Raw genomic sequence first — 18,190 nt, forward strand, 5'->3', positions numbered from 1 at the left:
AACCTTGATTAAAGATAGATTTGTCTGTCCATCATTGCCTGGGTGCGAACGGGTTTAAACAATTAAATATTAGATTTTTCTTTTTTAAAAAAAAACATTTATTTTGACCATTGCAGCTTATGAGATAAACTGTTGGAGATTTTAAAAACTTTTAGTCAAATAAAAAAAGACTATTTTTATTGAAACGTCTGACGTCTCAAAATATTTAAAAACTTTCTGAATTTTAACCCCTTAGGCCCAGGTGCCGTTTTTTCCCTCTAGCCTCATCTTATTCCCCTCATGTTATCTTTTCCATCTATATCTAATACTAATATAGGCGCGCTGCACAGTGGCTGCTGCCTCAGTCTGCCTGGTCCTGTTTGTGCTTACATGTTGTTGCTGTCTACTCTTGGACGGGTTGTACTGGAAATCATTTCGTTGTACCTGTGTCCTGCACTGTGTATAATGACAAATAAATCTTGAAATCTTGAAATTTTTAAATGTAGATTTAATTATTAGAATTAATTACAAAAAAGCAACAATAAAAGAATATTTTTCCGTTTCCGAGTCCAGTTAGTCCCTCTGGACGTCTTCATCTCTTGAATTCCTTCATAAACTCCAGCTCTGATCAAAACGATCAAATATCCAACAATTTCCAGGATTTTAACGGTTTTATTTACTGGTACTAGAGATGTTGTCCTGCGGAGGGAACTAATCCCTTATGTTTAGCAGGTGTTTTTGCAGACAGTGATGAGGACTTATTTAGACTCTTCAGACCGCCGAGGTCCTCTTGGACCTCTGGATCCATCACGATCTGACCTGCTCCGCCACATGTTCAGGTTCTGTTGGGGTTTTTGTCCACTGGAATGTTTCAGCTGGAGCTCGGAGAGGAATGGGAATATCACAGCCATTGATCAGCTGAGCTCTCCAGAGAGACGTGGGTGGAGTCAATAGTTTCTATAAACAGGTGAAGAAGACGTTGGCTGGTCTTCATCTCACCGAATGATGATCAGCTGGTGGCTCGAATCTTTTAATAGTTTCTTTGGAGCTCTGCTTGGCCCACAGCTCGCCAAGCTTCTTGTCATCAGGTCCTGATGTCACTGATAGTGATGCCAGGGTTCTCCTCCTTGATGCGGGGGCGGTGGTCTGAGAAGATGAAGAACGCAGATTGTTGCCTTTTGGGGGTGTTGAGGTCCTTCTTGGCACCTTTAGGTGGGAAGTCAGACTTCCACTCTTGGTCGAATCGGACCTTGTCATTCTTGGCCATCTCATCAAACTTTACCTGTTCCTTAGCAGACATCGTTTTCCATCTTTGCATTCTTAGAGAACTCTGCGATGTTAATACTGGTCCCGTGATTAGTTTTATTAGATGGAGGATCTGCGCTGACCTCCTGGTTAGTACCACCACAGTCTGTCAGTCTCGGAACTCGTTCCCCTGGAAACGAGGGAAAACTGGGTTGTTTCTGGCCAGAGCCTCAGAATTCCCAGCTGCAAGTAAATGCAACATCAGAGGAACCTTCCACCTGCTGTGGTTCCATCCGGATCAATGATGGACAAACAAGTACAGTATTTCTTGGCAGATACTTAGAAGAGGAGGTCACGAGGCACTCAGGTACTGCAGGAACACCCAGAAGTCACCAGAACCAGAACCATGCTGAATCAGATCTGATAACAAGAATAAAACAGAAAGATTTTAAAAGAATTTATTGTCAAAAATCAGGTGGGACGGCAGTGGTTGGGCTTCCAGGGTCATATGATCACATGGTCAGATGATCAGGTCTAAGACTCCCTCAGACATTGGAACCTGATTCTGGTTTGGTCCAGTTTGTACCTAACAGAGCCAGATGATCCTCTGAGTTCTTGTGATCCGCTGATTCTTCCTGTTAAAAACCCCTGAGATCTAAAGATGGCCGCCTGCTGGCCACACTCTCTACTAGAAGATCCTCAGCTTAGTCCGATTTGGTCTGGTCCTGGTTCAGAGAAGGTCTGAGAAGGGTTTGGGGTAGTTGAACATCAGGTAGTCCATGTAGAAGAAGTCAAAGACCTTTTGTCTCTCTGTGGGGTTCAGCTGGGAGAAATAGCTCCAGGTGATAGAGGAGGAGGTCCTCTCTGCCAGCGGGTTCCGGTCCTTCAAGTCTGGAAAGGTGAGGTTGTCTGGTGCCCCGATGTGGCGCAGCAGGAAGCTGGCGTCCTCCTTCAGGCTCTCGAACTTCCCGATGAAGTCGTAGCGCAGTCGGCAGGGGCTACACAGCTGAGTGACGGGCTCCCAGTGGATGTCCAACCCGACCGGCCGCCGCACGTCCAGCAGGTACCGGACAAACTCCCTGAAGGTGACGCCGGTGCCAGTGCGCAGCGCGGTGCGTGTGGCGTTGGCTCGGTACCTGGAGATGATGGCCCGTCCAAACACGGGGTGATAGTATGAGTTTGGACTCTCGAACTTGTCTCGGAACGCTGACACCAGTCGCTCGAAGGGCTCCCGGACGAACAGAACCTTGGTGTAGGACTGCAAGCGATGCGCGATGCCGGCTGGGCTGAAGCTCTCCAGCCGCCGCAGGCAGTTGCCGTAATGTGCCGCATCGTGTGGGATATCGCTCGTGGACCGTGCACTGCCACCCAGAACCATCAGGATCCGCTTCCAGTTGGAGCAGCCGGCTTTGGGGACCTCGCAGTACAGCAGTCTGGACCGGTCCTCCACGTAGACCCGGGACACCTGCCGCCGCGACACCGGCTGCTCTGCTGCACCTGGCTGGTACCTGGTGCAGATGTCAGCGAGCAGGCGCCGTCGAGACTCCTGCAGAGCCTCCACTCCTCCTGGGGGGACACTCTTCAGCAGCTTCCTGTGACGAGTGGTTACTGGCGGTTTGTTGCCAGGCAACAGGTCAGGGGATAGTGAGGCTAGCAGAGAGATGTCCTGCAACACACACACACACAGACTTAGCTGTACAGTTCAGAAACAGAAGGCTACTTCCTTTTTGACAATGCTTTGCTTTACAGTCAACTTCCTGTGCTTGAAGCGAACCGAGACCAATGTTTTTTATGTGGAGCAGGATTTACATCTTTGATCTGCACGAGTCCGCTTGTGGATTCACACCTCCGTAAACAGACCAAACTTTCCATGCAAACAAATTATTTATTATTATTATTATTATTTGTATTTTCATTTTAAACAAAAATAAAATAAGAGAAAACACTGAACACAAAATCAAAGCTTTCAGATATTCCAGTGTGGATTATCAGTTATTAACTTCAGTAGTTTACAATGATGATGTCTGACTGGTATTAAAAACAGAGTAACTCCAGATAAGATGTCCTTATCAGTAACTGTGGACACCAACGTCCTCAGTCCAGATGTCCATGCTGCTGTCCATGTTGGTGGTAGCAGATATGAGGTAATCAGCACTGGCTACTGCTGTGATGGCGAACATATGGGTTTGTCTAGATTACAGTTAATCTGGTCCTTCCATCTTTTCTGGGTTGGGCTCTGGAACGTTGTTGGGAGGGATGATTTATAGATAATATCTTATGATTATTATTGTGATTATGGATATTATTATTAATATTCCCTTTATCAGTCTTCAAACTTTATGATTTCATTTCCTGAAGTGAATTCTGCCCGAGAATCTCATTATGTTTCATGTTGCTGTTGTTTCCAGTTGTTTTAATCCCTGCTGCCGTTAGACACGCTGGAAAATTGTTTAGAAATAAAGCTTTATGATCATTATTATTGATGTGGCGATCTGCCTGTTCTCTGTGTATGATGTCATGCAGTCAGCGTCCAGCAGGTGTCACTGTTCCATCTCATGCAGCAAATCTCACCTTCTCCACTGGACACCGGAGGGCCTCCATCATCTGGACACCTGAAACACCAAAACATCACAGTGAGGAGAAGATCCAACCACTGACACAACACAAACAAACAGGTAAATAAGCGGGACATGGAGAAGATTCGAAGATTATAAGAAGATAATCATGGAAACATAAAAACTGACAGAATAAACTCCAAAACAACAACGATAATAAAAACAACAGCAATATTAACACCAACCCCTTAACCCCTAAATTCATTTACAACTATAAAACCTCCTCCCAGCCATGGAGAGTGGCCTTTCTGTGTGAAGTTTGTATGCGTGGGTTCTCTCCAGGTACTCTGGCTTCCTCCCACCGTCCAAAGACATGATGTGGTCACTAAAAATCCTCCCTAGGAATGAGTTTGAGTGGTTGTTTGTCTCTCTGTGTTGGTCCTGCGATGGACTGGTGACCTGTCCAGGTGTACCTGCTTCTCGTCTGTGACTTGCTGGTGTAGGCTCCAGCCTCCTACGAACCTGAACTGGACTAAGTAGTATAGCTCAGTGGTTCTCAAACTTTTTACAGTATGTACCACATGAGAAAATATCGAGCTCACCAAGTACCACCATCATAAAAAACCTGAACATACAGTAGCAAACATATTAAGCTATAACATACATAGCTATTAGCTATGGACAGTTCATAAAGGAACTGGGCTGCACGGTGGTGTGGTGGTTAGCACCACAGCCTCACAGCAAGTAGGTCGCTGGTTTGAATCTCAGCTGGAGAGGGAGGTTCGAACTTTGTGGCCTTTCTGTGTGGAGTCTGCATGTTCTCCCCGTGTATGCCTGGGTTCTCAGCTTACCCGTGACCCTTAATGTTTAATAATTTTATTAAAGAATATTTATGACTTTCCTCTAAGTACCACCAAGAGGGCTCTCGCGTACCACTGGTGGTACACGTACCACAGTTTGAGAATATAGGGTATAGATGATGGATGGATGGATAAATACTGAATAAATGAATAAATACAACTAATATAAAGAAAATAATCACATTTAATTAAGTGGTTAAAGTTTTTTAGGAATTAATAACAACAACAATGATAATAATGATAATAACATTATTATTATTATGATTATTATTAATAATCATAATAATAATAATAATAAAATAATAATAACAATGACAATTAGGGATGCATGATAAACTGATGTTAGTAAATTTTTAACATATTGGCCCGATACTTATTTTTGTCCGATTGCTGTTTGTGTACGTGTGTCGGGAGGACGGGGGTTTGGCCATGCAGCCATGTTTGGACATGTGACAGCGATGCAGCACTATATTGTGGGATGTAACTGAAGCTAGAAGCAATTTCAGCTGTGTGGTAATTTTTCACTGTGTCAAAAGAAGATACTCAAAAAGCAATATGCAATATCTGCAAAGTCAAAGTAATACAAGGAGGATGTCGCATCGTATCATTCAACACCACAAATTTGATTTGTCATCCGAAAAACTACCATCCAGAACCTCACAAACAATGGTGGGAAGCTAACGCCCCTAATGTTTGCTTCATTTTTAAGAATTTGATAATCTTAAACCTTTTGAAACAAAATATATATATTGACATTGGTAAATATCGGTTATCGGCCATAACAACAATATTAGTATCGGCTATCGTATCAGACAAATTTTCATATCGGCCCATCCCTAATGAAAATAAAGACTGTTTTGTTCCTGGATGAAGAGAAGTTTGAACATGGGGGTGTTTCATGTTTCAGGGGTCCGTTCCAGAAAGCAGGTTATCTTGGAACTCCTGGAGTATGTTAATCCTTAGTTGGGGGAAACTCAGGGTTTCTGTTCCAGAAAGTGAGATAAGTTAGTTGGTAAGACTCTAAATCTGTTACCGTGGTAACTGACTCCATGAAGTGAACCTCCTCGCTGGCAGGTTCATCATAAAGAGAGAAGAGAAAAAAAATCTGTAGGTCCTACGGACTGCAGATCTGTAACAGCTGATGGATCATGATAGGAAACAGGACTGGCCTGAACCTGGACCAGATCTGGACCTAGATCAAATCTGGATATTGACCTGGACCTGAGGATGTGACAACAGGTCCTCCAAAACTACAACAGGGTCATAAAACAGAAACGTCCACAATGGATGCTAAATGTCCTATGGCTTTCTGATGCCGACAGGGACTCGCCATCTTCCTCAGTCCTACGAGGACATCCTGTCCCCACCTGAAGATAGATTTGTGTCCCCATGACGTGACAGGTTCACGCTGACATCCACCGAGCTGCAGATGGTTTCTCAGCAGCTTCCTGACACCGACAGCTGGTGTCCTGCTGATCATTACCCAGAATGCATCTCTGAGTCTGACACACAAAGATCCATGTGTCCAACCTGAAGTGCATGATGAACACACACACACACGTGCGCACGCACACACACACACACAAAACACACACACACAGGCGCAAAATGTGGGCAGAGGTGTTGTCATGGTAACTCCTGGATGCTGGACGGGGCCGCTGGATAGCAACTCTCTCTGTTCAGTCCCTGAACGGGTCACCAATCCAAACCACTTCCTCAGCATGATTCATGTGGGATTTAGTCATGTGACAGAATGAAAGCTGCAGTTCAGAGAGGAGGAGATGATGAGGAAGATGAGCTTTAGAACTCAGTTGTTACCAGACCTTCATATATTTCACAGAATTAAAAAGACATTTTTTTGTTTAGTACAGATCCTTGAAAAACATGGACCATAATAATTTGATTATTAAATAAAAATAAGAATAATAATTTTTGTCTAATATCACAAGTTGATGACGATGATCTTTAAAATAGTTTATGTATGCATTTATAATTCTGTTAATAATAATTCTTTCTTTCGAATTTCATTAAGCTGGTGAAGTGAAGTCTTGGATTTGTTGTTCAGTGTGATTAAGGAACATTTTTATGATGATGATGATGATGATGGCACCGTGGTGTAAACTGTTTTCTTGTCTGGACAAGATATGAAACAAATATGTCACCAGATGTCTTCAACTCATTAAATGACAGAAATCATAGAGTAAAATAATCCTGGATTCAGTTTGGACAGAAATAAAAACACCTGCTTGTTCAGTTCTAAATAACATCAATCAGAACTGAGACAACACGTGACTTTCAGAGACCTCTGTGATCAGATCATCTGATAATGCTCACAGAGGAGCACACGATTTGAAATACTTTATAATACCAATGATGATCAGTTCTCACTTGTCTTACACAAGTTTTGAAAGCAATTAAGACACACATCTGTTTTTTTTCTAAAAGATTGCTAATTGAATAATTATTATTTGCGGATGCTGAGAACTCTGAGACACCTGCAGAATAATGCAGCTTCCTGGTTTTATTATGTCAGTGGGAGAAGCTGATTTTACTGTCTTGTCACAGCTGTGAACATAATCCACCAAAAAAACACTTTATACTCCTGATTTATAAAGTTTCTGATGTTTTTTTTCAGCCTCACATTTAGAGTTTTGATCACCAGGAGTCCAGAAACAAAGTGATTACGAGTCTTTTTTAAAATCTGGCATCATCTCAGAGACCAGAACCTTCAACCTAATGAGCTGCTCTTTACAGGCGTAGATGTAAAAGGACAAGATCAATCAGAATAGCAGCCTCAATGCACACAAAGATACCAGGGTAGTGGGGAGAAATCTCCGTGTGTTAATCTGATTTCAATTAATAATCCGATCATCGTAATCAGACTATCAAGTAATCTGATTTATCAGTTAATGATCTGATTTCTGGTGTGCTTGTAAACAAGATCAATAAGCTCTCCAATCAGATTGTTGTATTTGTTACTGTTGTATTTGTTATTATTTACTGTCATGTTTGTTGTTGTTTACTGTTGTTGTCCTCTGTTCCTCGGCGTTTCTACAAACTGCAGCTCTGTCTATCTGGGCCAGCAGAACTCGGGTCACCAGGTGTGTTTACCAGCTGATCCTTCTCCCTCAGGATTCTGATTAACAACCCAACCCGCTGCAGTTCTGCTGAGCTCAGCTGGGCCCGTCGGCCGAGGTGGAAACAGATGAAGCTCTGCTCACACCTGCATCTTCATGACCAGAACCTGCAGTTCTGCTGCTGATCCACGGGTCAGAACTCAGAGTCTTACTGCAGATCATCTCTGCTTCCGTTAATGATCCATCTGCTGATTATTTATCGTCATTAGATCATCACAACATTTAGATCCATCACTGGAAGGTTCTGAAATGTTAAGATATCATGTGATGGATTCAGAACCATCAGAACCAGTAAGAAAATCCAGACAAACTATGATACATTTAGAGCCACCAGAACCATCAGGACCATCTGAACCAGACGTCGGAGAGAAACGTGATGGAAACATCCTCCTCTGTCTCAGTCTTCATCGCTGCCTCAGTCTTCATCTCTGCTTCGTGTTGTTCTGTTGGGATTAATGGTTTCCATGGAAACCCGATAGGCAGCGGGTGGCCCGGTTGAGGATTAATCCTTCATTGAAACATGAGTGATACAAACTCCGACTAAAATACCGGTCTGGGAACACAACTGACCTCAGAGGAAGCTGGCGTCATCACTCAAACCGGGTGTTTGGTTCTGACCCAACCCGGAGCATAAACAAGTTCTGTTTATTCATAAACAAACAAAACAATGTGAACTGGACCTGAAACCAGAACCAGTAGATGGAGGATGTACAGCCCAAACAGATTCTAGCTGAAGGTTCTGAATGTCTTTCCATGTGGTCCGGTTTGGAACTCCTGCTGACCGGATCATGGAGTCAGACCTAGAACAGGAATGTCTCTGTTCCAGAACCGGGTTGGGGTCTGGTGGAGTGGGTTTGGACTCAACGAGGTTCTGGTGAAATAAAGATGAAGCTGTGGTGCTGAGCTCTGTTTCTGACAATGAGATTCTGATAGGTTCTTTAATAATTCATCACCTGAACATCAATAAAACATCCAGAACTGAATTTGGATCTCAGACCAGACCAGAACCAGCAGTGTCACATCAGTGATGACACAGGTCTGATCTCCTGTGCAGCCCGGTCCTAACAAACCTGGTTCAGACCTCCCTGGATCAATGGAGGAGACGTTGAGAAGAACCTGATATCTGCACACACAGGTAGCTTCAATCGTCCAATCAGAGAGCAGCAAATTAGTCAGCTGATCCCCGTCCTTCACGTTCAGTAAGACCAGTTAATGATCAGTCGTACCCAGTAGAGCACAGAGCTGCAAGCTGGACCAGGTCCAGAACCTGATCAGAGTCCTCATTCAGGCTTAGGTTTAAGTTCAGGTCCAGGTCCTGTTCCAGTTCCATGACTAGGTCCAGGTTTTGGTCCAGTTTCCTTCCAGATTCGGGTCTAAATTCAGGGTTAGATATAGGTTTGGGTCCAGGTCTATGTTCAGGTCCAGATTCAGACCATGGTCCAGGTCCAAGTTCAGATTCAGGTTTAAGTCCAGTTTCAGGCTTAGATCTAGGCTCAGATTCAGAGATAGGTCTAAGTCTAAGTCTAAGTTCATGTTGAGCTCTAGGTCCAAGTTCAGATTCAGGTTTGAGTACAGTTTCTGGTCTAGTTCCAGATTCAGAGATAGGTCTAAGTCTAAGTTCAGGTCCAGTTTCAGGTTTGGGCCCAGATAGGCTGGAGCCTATCCCAGCAGCTACTAGATGAGAGGTGGACAGGTCCCCAGTCCACAACAGAAAGACAAACAATCACTGAGACCTGCAGGAGGACCGAGGACCACAGCTTTGACCACAGTTGTCCTGACCTTCAGCTGAAACCAGACCAGCAAGTCTGGTTCAGGTTCAAGGTTTCCCCAAACTTAATCAAACCTGGAAAATAATGAAAACTGACTCCCAGAACCTTGGAGGACATCACTGGTGATGCCATCATTGATGATGTCTTTATAGGTGTTTTAGATCAGATCTGATCACAGGTCACATGACCATCTATTAATGTCCCACACAGGAACACACGTGCACGTCACAAGCACTGACACACATGATTCAGCCAGGAGATGAAGGACAGAATGAGGAGGAGGAGAAGGACCTGACCTGGGTTCTGCTGCAGCTCGGTGTTGGTCTGGTCCTGCAGGTGGACCAGCAGCAGCAGCAGAGATCCAGTTCCCAAGAGCAGGACGAACCAAAGTAAGCGGAGAACCTTCATCCTCCTCCGGACAGAGTCCAGCAGGATCATCCCCGAAACTCAGCACCAGAAGACGATACCTGGGTCCACCTGGTTCTGACAGGACCACCCCGAGGTCTTACATGAAGAGCTGTCCTCATGAGCTGTGGGAGACCCAGAACCTGGAGGCAGAATCGATTAGAACAAAAAAAACAGAACATAACAAATCTAAAGGACTGATGGACTAAACCATCAGAACAAAGAAACTACAGGACTTACTCTGCCAACAGGCCCGGTTCTGTCTCTAGCCAGTGTTCTGGTTCTGATATGACTGAGGCTTCATCTGTAAACAAAGGGGAAGTGGTTACAAACTGGACACCAATCAGGGACTGACTTTCTGTCAGCAAACTGTCTGCTGTCTGACCGAATAGAACCACAGAAACCTGTTCTGTTTGGTTAGAACCAGAACCAGGGTGATGCACTGTGGTCCTGTGGTCCAAACAGCTGCTGATCATCTGATGGATGTTTAGTTTTAGACGGTCGTTCGTCATCAGTGGGAGGAACTGTGACTGTTTACCAACAATCTGATCATTATCTGATTTCTAGTTATCAGATTATTCCAATGATCATGTAAACACCATAATCAGATTATGCCAAATCAGGTAATGAGCCCATTTACATGACCATCATAATCAGATACCTGAGAGTAATCAGATTATTGTTATAATCCGATCTGACATGTCAACATGCACTTCTGAAACGCTGTATTCCAGAAAACCTTGTCAACCTTGTTCCAGACCATTATCAGATTTTTTTCTGTGTACGTACATAGTGACGTAACTTCTGTCCTGTTTTCAAATCACCCAGTCTTTGCTGAACATGGCGGCCTCCACAGTTTTAGCGCTAGCTGCTAATATGGGAGCTAATGAGTTGCTAAATAGTCTACATACGTTTGTTTTACTTAGTTGGTACTCTGACTTCCTGCTGCTGCACACCATGTTTTTCTTTTGTGTTCCGCTCATGTGATGGCATCACAGTTGTTTTGCATGACAAAAAAAACAAAGAAAAGAACAATGCTAAGTGAATCAGATATACAGGCCTACATGCATGAAAACATTGGAGTATTTGGGAGAAATCAAGGTATTCTCATAATTATAATGTTTACATTATCCGTGAATTCCAGAAAATTAGGGAATTTTTGATGAGTAAAAGACAAACAACAAAAACATGATGGTGTGCAACAGCGGCTAGTTAAAACAAAAAACAAAAACATCCACATGTAATCTTTTTAGCTGTGAGGATAGCAGGTAACTAGTAGCAGAAATAACTGGAAATGAGGAAAAAGTGGAAATATGGAAATAGCTTCTGTTGTGTGTTTGTTTCAATGCCAATATTTTTTTCTCCTGAAAGCCAAGACTTGAGAGAATGATGTGCAGATGAGAAAAGGTTTGGTCACTGTTGATCTGTGTGTTATTTCTACAAAATTCTGTTAGTAATAAATTCTGCTTTCTTCTTCTGGTCGGCCTTTATGCTGCTATATCTATTGATACATTCATTTAAATCATTTTAGCCTCAGAATCTGACAGCTGAAGCTGAAAACATCTTGTCTGATGCTACAGGCTGGTTTATACTGGGATTAAAACTTCAGCTGGTACAGACTGGTTTATGCTGGGATTAAAAGCTCCACCTTCTACAGACTGGTTTATACTGGGATTAAAAGCTCCAGCTGCTACAGACTGACAGCTGAACAAGCACTGATTTCAGTCAGGGTTGGTACAGTCATTTAGGTGAGTTTACTGCTGGAGTTTCTGTCTTGGTTTCGGGTTATTGTTCACATTGCTAGTGTCGGGCTCTGTCGTTAGCACCTTCTCTCTACAACCAGTTGAGGCCGTGACGAGGGTCACACCCACTGTGTACTGCTCAGGGCAAAGCAGAAAGAGGCTGTTTCAGCCAGTTGCAATCAAGCAAAGTGAAATGAACTGTGTCAGCTCCAAGTACTTTAACATACATCGTTCGCTGAAGCATCAGCCATTGTGTCAGCCCACGTAGGGTCAAAACCACAAAGGGTAAAGACCTGCGAGTCTACCTGCGCGAGTCCACTGAGCAAGAGCACAAGCTGAAACCTCCTCACAACTATATTAATGCACAATGTGCTTCAAACCCATCCTTGTCAGATTTGGGTACAGGCCAAGGCGTGTCACCCATAGACACCACAAAACCTGTCCTTTCCAATGGCATGCACGTCAGCCACACCCTCTGTTACCTTTGGTCTCTGGAACTGTCAGTCCGCAGTGAACAAAACAGAATTCATCAGTTCATTGATAAATCTCTCAGACATTTAGGTCCTAGTCCTGACTGAAACCTGGATCCGTCCAGAAAACACAGCTACACCAGCTGCCCTTTCTGTCAATGCAGAATTTACCCAAACACCTCGCTCAGCTGGACGAGGAGGTGGAACGGGCATTCTTATTTCTAAAAAGTGGAACTTTACCTCTCTCTGTGCTATGGCTAACTGCTCATCACTTGAGTATCACGCAGTAAAGGTCTCTACACCCATTACTGCATACATTCTGGTCATTTACTGCCCTCCGGGTGGCAGTATAGATGAGTTTGTCTCTGAAATGGACATGATTCTCTCTGACATTCCTGATGATGGCACACCACTAATTGTCATGGGAGACATGAACATTCACATTGACATTTGCAAACCACAGGCAACTGACTTTCTGGCTCTCATCTACTCTTTCAATCTCAAACTGGTACAGACTCCTCCAACACACAAAGCTGGCAGAAACTGCTCCACAGCCAACCTGTCCGTCACCCCGCTGCACCTCTCAGACCACTTCCTGGTTAAATTCTCTGTCTTCCTTCCTAGTGTCAATCAAGCGGCTCCAAAAATGGTGTCCTACCGCAGAAACTTGAGATCCCTCAGACCTACACAGCTGTCTGATGAGGTTTACTCTACCCTTTCTTTTCATTCAGACTTCTCCTTACTGTCTGTTAATGAGGCTACAGAAACACTCTGTTCCTCTTTCGCCTCCTCTCTGGACAAACTCTGTCCTCTGGTGTCAAAACCAGCCAGACAAAACCCTCCCAGTCCATGGCTCACAGAGGTTCTGAGGGAGCACAGAGACGGACTCAGGGCTGCAGAATGAAAGTGGCGCAAATCAAAAGAGCACGCTGGCTTGTCTGAGTACCAGCAAAAACTTGAAACTTTCACATTCAGCCTAAAGGCGGCCAAGATAGCCTTTTATCAGAACAAGATCCGCAATGCTCCCAACACACGACAACTGTTCATGATGTTTAACTCTCTTCTATCTCCACCACCTGCTCAGCCTCCCACTGTGCTAACTGCAGAAATGTTTGCTTCCTACTTCACTGAAAAGGTCGCTACCATCAGTAACCAATTCACTGAGCCTGACCAACTCAGCCTTACCAAACCAGCTACTGGTGCCTCACTCTGCTCTTTCCGCTCTTTAAATGAGGACGAAGTCTCAAAACTTCTAGTCAGCTCAAAACCCACAACCTGTCCTCTTGATACTGTTTCCTCTGACATCCTGCAGAGCATTTTACCTACAGTCAAAACTGCAGTAACCCATATTATCAACTCCTCTCTTAAATCCGGTGTCTTTCCTTCTGCCTTCAAGCAAGCTTGGGTTACCCCGCTGCTGAAGAAACCCACACTCAACCCAGCCCAGGTTGAAAACTACTGGCCGGTCTCACTGCTTCCATTCATGTCTAAATTACTAGAGCGTGCCGTCTTCAGTCAGGTCTCACAGTTCCTCCAAGACAACAACCTGTTTGATCCATATCAATGTGGCTATAGGCAAGGCCACTCTACTGAAACTGCTCTTGTGTCAGTTACTGATTCCCTACGGCTTGCCAGATCCACTGGTCAATCCTCAGTCCTTATACTGCTGGACCGATCTGCTGCCTTTGACACGGTCAACCATCATATACTGTTCTCCAAACTCTCGGAGCTTGGCATCTCAGGATCTGTCCGCTCGTGGTTTACGTCCTACCTCACAGGGAGATCATTCAAAGTATCTTGGCAAGGGAGAATGTCCAGATCACATGGGCTGACAACAGGGGTGCCTCAGGGCTCGGTGCTTGGCCCTCTTCTCTTTTCACTATACACCTCCTCACTCAGTGCAGTCATTAACTCTCATGGCTCTCAAGCTTCAGCTTCTACATACATACTGGTTTATACTGGGATTAAAAGCTTCAGCTTCTACAGACTGGTTTATACTGGGATTAAAAGCTTCAGCTTCTACAGACTGGTTTATACTGGGATTAAAAGCTTCAGCTTCTACATACATACTGGTTTATACTGGGATTAAAAACTTCAGCTTCTACATACATACTGGTTTATACTGGGATTAAAAGCTTCAGCTTCTACAGACTGGTTTATACTGGGATTAAAAGCTTTTACAGACTGGTTTATACTGGGATTAAAAGCTTCAGCATCTACATGATTTTTTTTACATAAGAAAATAAAGGTGGATAAAAGAAAAAAACTGAAAATGACTTGTTAGTAGCAATAGTTAAATAGTCAAAATTTGAACAAATACAGACCCAAAGTGGTAGAGATGATTCAGGCAGGTTTAATTCCACACATTTTTAATAAGATTCAATAAAGTCACTGAATAATTTGCTCTTCCAGATGCTAGTGGAGGCAATTGAAAGGTTGAAGCCTTTCTGTGTTTGTGATACCAATTAGCTCTTTTTTAATAGCTCATCTCTTTTGTAGTTCATATCTTGTCTAATATTCTTTAAACAGAGCTAAAAGCTAATATTTAAAGGTTTCCAGACACCTAACAATCCCTTATTTTAATACTGATTCTAACCAAAGTTAACAGTGATCATGGTGGACGTTGTAGTTAGTGATATCCATTGACTGGCCACCCAACACTACCTACTGTCTTATATTAGTTACCCCATTTAAAATTTCCAGGACACACCCCTAAATCCTGTAAATCCAGGTTGCAGTAAACCTGAGGTGGAGGTCAGGCCACCGTCCTGCGAGGAGCTCGCCCAATCAGCCGGAGGGGAGTCCAACCGGGAGCTGCAGATATTTATAGATGCTCTGCAGACCACAGGTTATTTTCACCTCACAAGAATACAGCAGCATCCATTAAAGCTGCAGAACCTGCTGCACGTCTCCGGTTTCTATGCCATGATTCAGAGCAGGAGTCCGACATCTGATGGCAGAATCAGAACGTTTTCCATCTGATAAATCAGAGGAACCTGATGGCCAGAAATCAGAACAATGAACATGGAGATAAAGATCAAACCTGAACATTTCAGGAGATACTTATACAAAACAGAAATCCTGCAGGGTCCATCAGGTCTGAAAGACCCGTATCAGAACCTTTAGTATTGAGCTGAAACAAAGAACCGATGAGTCCTTTTTCCTGTGGTGATAAACCTGAAAGCTCTGAGTAAATCCAGGACATGAGATCCTGCTCTTACAGCAGCTGAGCCAACCCATGGTTCTACTCAGTCCTGAGTATTTATAGAAACAATGAGAGATCTGTCGGAGCATCAGGTTTCAGATGCTCGCAGAGTCAAAGCTGGTATCTGCAGCTAGCCGAGGACCATCTGCTCAGCCTGAGTCCCACAGAGCCCAAATGGACATGATGGGCTAAGACAGGGGTTGTTAACCTTTACAACTCAAAGAGCCATTCAGACCCATTTCCCACAGTAAAGAAAACATTGGGAGCTACAAATCCCTTTTGACATTTAAAATTAAATAACATTGCATATAACATTTTATTTCATTTGCCTTTATTTTATATAAACATAAAATGTGTTGTATTTATTAAATCAATGAACAACTGCAGAGAACATCACATTTCTGCATGCAACAAATTTTAAACATTTTAAATAATATTTAATAAAAAGACAGAGTTGAAGGTTACTTTCAAGGAATTACCAATCCTACCCATAATATCCCAAGTCATTCTTGTAACTATTTATGGACAAACACCGAACTTAAATTATCCACCGGCAGCAAACCAAAAATGTGCCGTTGAGCGCGTGCAGTCAGCCGGTCTACCCGAAAACAATTAACAAATATGGAATATATGCAAAAATAATAAGCAATTAAAATATTTTTCATACTTGGTTGATGTGATTTCTGCTCCTGACCTGTGTACAGCGTCTGCACATCAGGTTTGTATGCCGTCACATCGAATGCCAAAACCTCCTCCAATATGTGCAGGGCTGTGCGTCCAGTCCCCTGAAGGGCTGTGTTGGTGCGCTGTCAAGTCATGAAATGTAACTTTTTCAGCCACTCTGTTTGTGCTAACTCAGTGAGTGTGAGCCCTTTGTTGCTCAGGAAAGTTTTCACTTCTTTCAGAAGCTTAAAAATACATTTTAGCTGAATACACATTTTATTATTTTCAAAAGCCAGGGAGCCGCATCAGAGGGATGAAAGAGCCGCATGCAGCACCGGACCTCTGGGATAAGGCTGGTCCGCAGATCAATATGTTTGCAGGCTCGTCTATCTTCAGTTCAAACACAGCTCTGCCTGTTCTGACGGGACCTCCGTCCATCACAAAGACCTCCCAGAGAGACATCATCAACGTCTGAAACAGGAAACGGTTTCAGACGGCGAGTCTCTGCAGACGTGTTGAGCTGATCAATATTATGACAGCAGCCGATCACATGACACATGGAATCAGCTGACGGATCAATCACAACTGGAGATGCACAGTTTCAGTCCAGAAACCTGCAGGACCTGATCTGATAGGTTCAGACTGGTTCTGGTTCAGACACTTGAACGTGTTATTGGGATTAAAGGAACCACTTCAGGCTGGTTTAATTCATATTTATCTGATAGAATTTGGTTTGTTAATGTAAACAATGAGTTTTCCTCACACACAAGAGTAAGTCATGGAGTTCCTCGGAGTTCTGTACTTGGACCAATACTTTTCACATCTACAGTTATTCTGGACCAGGATCTGTCCTTTAACTCACATATAAACAGGTCTCTAGAACCTCCTGTTTCAGCTACATCTGTAGCCTTCTACAGAAGGGTCACGTGATGTAGTCCATGGATTTGTTTTCTTGCAGACTGGACTACAGTAATTCCGGATTATTGTTCTGTCCCAGTAATGTTCTGACAAGTCTTCATCTGATCCAAAATGCTGCAGCGAGGATTCTAATGAGAATCAGCAGGAGATCATATTTCTCTAGTTTAATCTTCTCTTCATTTGTTTCCTCTTAAATGCAGAATAGAATCTAAAATTCTTCTCACGTACACAGCTCCTAGTGACCAAAACTCCACTGGCTCTTAAAGATCTCTGAGTTCCAGATTTTCCCATCAGACTGCAGGTTTACTGGTGGTTCCTAGAGGTTCTAAAAGTAGAATGGGAGGTGGAACCTTCAGTTATCGGACCCCTCTCTGTGGAACTGGCTCCCGGTTTGGCTTCAGGTTCACACATAAAACCATTCAAACAAGAAAATCTACAAATCTTGTTTTGTTTTTTTTTTGTTCTTTTTTCCCAAGAATTTAAAAATTAAATCCAGGTGGATCAACAGACAGAAAAAACAAGAAACTCTCAGGAAACTAACGAGGTAAAACAAAAATATGGAAATATGAAGAAAATGATCTTAAATGAAAACATCTTTAAATTTCTCTTATCGCTTTTGATCTTTTTATTCTTGTTGCTTCAGCAGGTTCTGGACTTGAACCAGCAACCTTCCTGTGGACAGCAGGATGAGGATGAGGAGCCAGCCGACTTCTCCTTTCTCCTTCATGAAGACAGTGTTCTCTCCCATGATGCTTTGGGGCGTCAACATTTAAAACTGAGTTATTTCTACCCAGTCTGACCCACAGAGCCTCTGACATCATCTCCTCTTTTATTGCTCTAAATTACGGCCTGAGTGATGACATCAGAGCTCCATAACTCATACTCATATAACTCATATATAACATAAAGACCCACTCCAATGCTTATGTGGAACTATTTAAAATGTTGTCAGTGGTCTTTAAATTGTGATGGTGAAGATTTTGGCAAAAATCACAAAACCTCTGCCCTTTCCCAGGACTCTGCTTCTGCAGACGACCAGTAGCTCATTAAAAATTTGCCTCTGAGTTGTGGGCGGAGTCAGTGCTGCTCAGAGGTTGAACCCTCTCACCAGGAAAAGTGTGGGGAATGAGGGAGCGTTAATTCCGGTTGAAAAATTAACGCTATTAATTACATTAATTAGTTACTGCTGTTAATGCATTATTTTTGACAGCCTTAATATTGTTTTATATAATTTATGTTTTA

General features: G+C 43.2%; 2 protein-coding genes across 3 annotated transcripts in view; both read right to left on the bottom strand.

The window, feature by feature from the left end:
• Positions 1-18,190, bottom strand: part of LOC121647505 (NACHT, LRR and PYD domains-containing protein 12-like) — a gene marked incomplete at its 3' end in the record, with an annotated part of 791,953 nt that overhangs the window by 653,162 nt on the left and 120,601 nt on the right. The gene's annotated exons all lie outside the window — the stretch shown is intronic.
• LOC121646965 (carbohydrate sulfotransferase 8-like) overlaps positions 488-18,190 on the bottom strand; it is a 30,087-nt gene continuing 12,384 nt past the window's right edge. The window contains exons 2-5 of one of the 2 annotated variants that reach the window (XM_041996118.1): positions 10,191-10,254; positions 9,842-10,093; positions 3,796-3,836; positions 488-2,890 (exon numbers count right to left, since the gene is read on the bottom strand). In XM_041996118.1, the coding sequence (XP_041852052.1) occupies positions 1,955-2,890; positions 3,796-3,836; positions 9,842-9,983 (1,119 nt within the window). In that variant the 5' untranslated portion in view covers positions 9,984-10,093; positions 10,191-10,254 and the 3' untranslated portion in view covers positions 488-1,954. Of the gene's footprint in view, positions 2,891-3,795; positions 3,837-9,841; positions 10,100-10,190; positions 10,255-18,190 lie in introns of those variants that run through there. The other variant, XM_041996119.1, reaches the window with a different exon arrangement.

The sequence above is a fragment of the Melanotaenia boesemani genome, chromosome 10 (genome assembly GCF_017639745.1).
Source record: "Melanotaenia boesemani isolate fMelBoe1 chromosome 10, fMelBoe1.pri, whole genome shotgun sequence".
Taxonomy (NCBI): domain Eukaryota; kingdom Metazoa; phylum Chordata; class Actinopteri; order Atheriniformes; family Melanotaeniidae; genus Melanotaenia; species Melanotaenia boesemani.